General features: G+C 32.2%; 1 protein-coding gene across 1 annotated transcript; it reads right to left on the reverse strand.

The window, feature by feature from the left end:
* Positions 1-604: 604 nt before the first annotated feature.
* Positions 605-2,682, reverse strand: LOC140836148 (loganic acid O-methyltransferase-like). Its single transcript, XM_073201559.1, has 3 exons — positions 2,567-2,682; positions 1,363-2,025; positions 605-1,128 (listed from the first exon to the last, which is right to left on the reverse strand). Exons 1-3 carry the CDS (start codon positions 2,633-2,635, stop codon positions 787-789), a joined length of 1,074 nt encoding a protein of 357 aa, XP_073057660.1. The 5' UTR covers positions 2,636-2,682; the 3' UTR covers positions 605-786.
* Positions 2,683-4,647: the final 1,965 nt, after the last annotated feature.

A 4,647-nucleotide genomic window follows, 5' to 3' on the forward strand; every position in this document is an offset into this window, starting at 1 on the left:
TTTTCACAAAATTTCAAGTAGTTTAAAAATACGGTACGTTACACCAGCTATTTTGAGGAAAATATATACAGTTGGTGGGCCGGATTTTGGCGGTTCAGTGGTAGCGACAAAGTCAAGCCGTGCAGTCAGATTTGGACAAAAAATTGTCATCACCACGATATATAATCGTGTGGCAATCTCTATTCGTGTATTTATTTTATTTACACGTAATGTTAAATATGAATCAAAGGCAATCGATCGTCCCTGAAATATCGTAGATCTAAAAATTTTTAAATTTCCGCTGCGTTTGCAGATCTGATTTTCAGGACAAACACAACTTACGGTTGCACCCTCTATCCATATTTATCTGGAATTATCGGTATGAATAAATGTTCCTAGTTTTACCAATTAATTCTCAGACACTTCCTTTTTGTGGATTTGCACCAAATCAATTGGGTCCAAATAATTTCAAGCCACACACATTATAATAAACATTAAAATATTTTTAAGTATATTACTATTTTCTGAAATCTAGTATGATCTTTTTACCCCTTGATTTAGTCAATTTTTATTTTTAACCAGCATTAACTGTTTAAAATAAAATCCAACATGAAAAAAAAATATAAAAACGAAAATAGGGGATGTAACCCCTCTCCTCTTTTATTTTAACTTACAACAAACACAGCATTTCACAATCTAATTGTGTTCTATTTGAAATCTCCGCCAGCAGCTGGTGTTACATAATTTATTAAATCATCAACAGTTGTCTTCCAAACAAGTGAAAGCATTAACTGCATTGAATACTATTCATTTTCGCATAAGAACTGCAAATAATTGCGCACCAACCTCAATTCCTGAGGAATCCAACATGTGACCAAACTTTGATTTTAGCTGAATGGCCCTTCGAAAGATTTCTTCAACTGTATCGCCACTGAAGTGATTTTTAAAAGTTCCTTCTGCAAGTGCTCTCATGTGCATCACTCCCAACTCAAGGTCTAGAGGTGCTTTAGGGTCGATTCGAGCATTCCTTAGCTTCATATTTACTATGCTAAAACACCCATTTTTCTCCACAATTCTCGACATTTGTTTAACCGAAGGATATACATGAGGGATGTTGAATGAGTCCACTTCATCTTGATCTATGAGTCCCTGTGTTGAAAAATGATGGAATTAATTGCAAATGCAAATCCATATATGGAACATTTGTACGTGATAATACGTTTGTCTTGTAACAAAATTCATCGATATTTATCTAGCCAACCAACTTTTCTTTTGTCAAAGAAGTTGGTTCTCAGGCAGTGCATGTTCAAATAAAGATTGACTGCATACACATTAGTTAATATAAAATATTAAAAAGATAGAATAAATCATTTTCCAAGTTACCTCTTTAACCATATCAATGAGGATGGATTCAAGAAAACTAAAAGCTACGCCAACATCATGCGTAACAGTCCCCCCATCAGGCACACCAGGCATGATTATCACAATCATCCCCCCTTTCACAATCTCTTCCCCTCTTGCATTTAGAAAAACATCCATATCCTCATCAAACTGTGCTGCATAAGCTCCCACAACTTCATTTCTCGCGCCTGTATAGTGAATTTTACCTTTATTCCATGCCGGAGAGTTTTTATCGACCAATTCTTTCGGCACCTTAGAAAGCCAGTGGATTGAAGAGGAGGAATATGCCAGGCAAATGGATGCTCTAGGGAATAATCGGCCGTAAAATGATCCTGGTACACCTGCTACATGATAGCGTCTATCAACAGGAAGAGACGCGAAGAGGGTATTAAAGTCATTAGCAACTTGGTCATTGAAGAAAACTTGAAATTCGAGGTTATTGGGGTCGAGACCCTCTACGCGGTACTTATGTTCAACGCCGTCAATTATGTTTTCCATGGCTAAGAAAGTGTTCGGACCAATCGAACAACCCAAGTCTGCAATGGTGAATGTCTTTGACATCGTTGACGATACTAATGATTTCACATCAAGATTTTGAATTAGTATATCCATGATTAGGTTCTTCGCTGCATTGAAGCCCTCTCTCTGCCGAATATTGAATAAACGAGTGTAAGGTTTATTTTGTCCGACAGATATCAAAATTAATAAAACTATCAGTATACGATGTGAAATAGTAAATTTGTGTTTTGTCAGAATTAGGTGTTGTTCCAGATGTTACAACATCTGGGACAACTGCAGCGGAACATTATATTTTTAAAATATATCATTCAAAATCGAAATCTTATTTCCCTTCAACCAGGATTATCAAATACTGATGATATAGTGGCAGAAACTGGGAAGGAAAGTGTTATCAATCCAATTTTTTTTTTAAAAAAAAACATGCATATGTTATTTTTCGACTTATAAATATGCAAAAATATAATTCTCTCATGCATCAACATATGTATATTCTTCTAATCTTATCTCGACCCTTTTATCTTCTATCCTCACAGATGATAAATAGCCATCTCAATGCTCAAGAAACTAATTTTTAAAAATTTGAGTATTTAATTTTCCAAAAATGAACATGCATAGAGAATTCTTAATTATTTAATTTGCAAGAAAGAATTAATATAGAAGATTGAACCTGAAAATGAGAATTGTTTGCATAACTATATATGCCTTTACCACCATTCATTGGAGCTCCTTCTGCCATTGTTGGCTTTGATTTTCTGTCTTTCTTTAGAATATAATGCAAATATGAAATTTTTACTTATTATTTATAATAATCTTTCCAACAACCAAGACCAAAAGTAGGGGTTGCTTGCTTGCTTCAACTTGTCACCTATATGGTAATTGGGCACAATAAAATAAAATAATACTAAAACTAGCACCAATACATCACTAAATCGATATTTACGATAATTATATTACGAGATTTTGTGTTCAATGAATGTTGAGATTTTAAATTTGAATTTTGCTATTGAATTTTTTGTGTTTTACAAATATTTATTTACATATAACATCGTTCATAAAATAGATGCTAAGATTTGACCAACTTAATTAAAATATTATAATATTTCGAAGGTTTAATTTATATAGGCAAAAAAATAAGAAAATATAATTTTTTTTTTCGGGTAACGCGTAGTTTAATTTATTAGAACTGAATATTGATACTGGTCAAACTTTGCAACTGACCATTTTTAAATGGCGTCGACTTTGTTTAAAAAAATAACATAGACTTTTGTGAAGGTTAAATAGAGTTTTTTTTTTTTTTTTTGTGAATAAAATCGATATTTTAATATTCAAATTTTATTATATTTTTTTACATAAATTTTTAATATTTTCAATTTTTTTGAAAATTATTCCTAAACCTGAATGCTATAATTTTCCATAAAAAAAACCAAATAAACAAAACCGAATTAAAGTCGGTTATTTCCGGATTGTAAACGAATTAACTGAACTTTTAGTGAATTTTTTTAAAACATATTTTATATTAAAAAAATAAATATACGAAAAAATTAAGTCTACTAATAAATCGGTTTACTCAATTTAACTTATTATTATTTATAAAAGCAAACGAACCCAAAATGTTATATTATTTAGTTTTGGTGATAACAAACAATAACTCACTATATTAATTCAAGCTATCATTTGCTCTGTTTTACAGGTAATCGACCACTTCAGTAAATTCCATTTTGCCAGCTTGTAATGCTGATTAAGCTATTCAACCGCTTCATTATCAGAATCATATTTGATGTACTCGGCCGCTCTTGCGCACCAGTTTGTGGCACATGGACTACTCTACCATTCCTTCTATCCAGGAATATTAACAAACTGTCTATCACGCCCTAGAGGCCAAGATGTTAATGAGATCTGGTATTGTTATACAACAATAAATCTCGTAGCCAAAACCAGTCTTTTTCATAAAAAAATATTGCCTTTTACAATGACAATGAAATAAAAGAAATTACATCAATAGTTTGCGGAAGCGAAATGCAATAGAAAATAATACTAAGAATAAATAAAGTCTTAATCTTCAATCTTTTGATGCTATCACCAGCCCTAGAACGTTTCTTGCTCTTCATCATTTAGTTGTTCCTCAGTCTTATCTGGGGAGAGATGTAAGGAGATGAGCGTTTTGGTAAACACTCAGCAAGTAGAGACCGATTGATTACCACAAATATATATATCATTAGATTTCAAATACATATTCTAAACAGATTTTCAAAACTTAGTATACCGACTTATCGTATCAGAAAATTAACTGAATCAGAATCGAAATGTGAAATAAAGCTTATCAGAACAAATCAGAACAAACGAAAATTGTTATTCATCTCGTTATCCATGGTCAAATTATGCCCCCATATGTTAGTCTTCTAAAGGGTGAGGTTAGAACACAGTTTTATTCTCACTGATAGGAGCCAGACATAGTTTACAATAATCGTTCCATATCCAACTCAAATTATAATAGTGTATTACAGAATCAAATTCATCAAACAGAACTTATCAGAATTTTGAGTGGAATTAGCAACATCAAAGGAAATCGAGAACATAATAGATATATAGTACATCGATCGAGATTTTGATGCATACATAAGCTTTTAATACATATATAAGCTCACTTACAGTAATTCAAATATGTGGTTTGAAACTTGCTTGATTCTTGAACGAAGACTTGACCGATCTTGGACAACACTTGGGCGTGAATTGGGTACCTTCTCGAGT

Source organism: Primulina eburnea, chromosome 7 (assembly GCF_022965805.1).
Source record: "Primulina eburnea isolate SZY01 chromosome 7, ASM2296580v1, whole genome shotgun sequence".
NCBI lineage: Eukaryota > Viridiplantae > Streptophyta > Magnoliopsida > Lamiales > Gesneriaceae > Primulina > Primulina eburnea.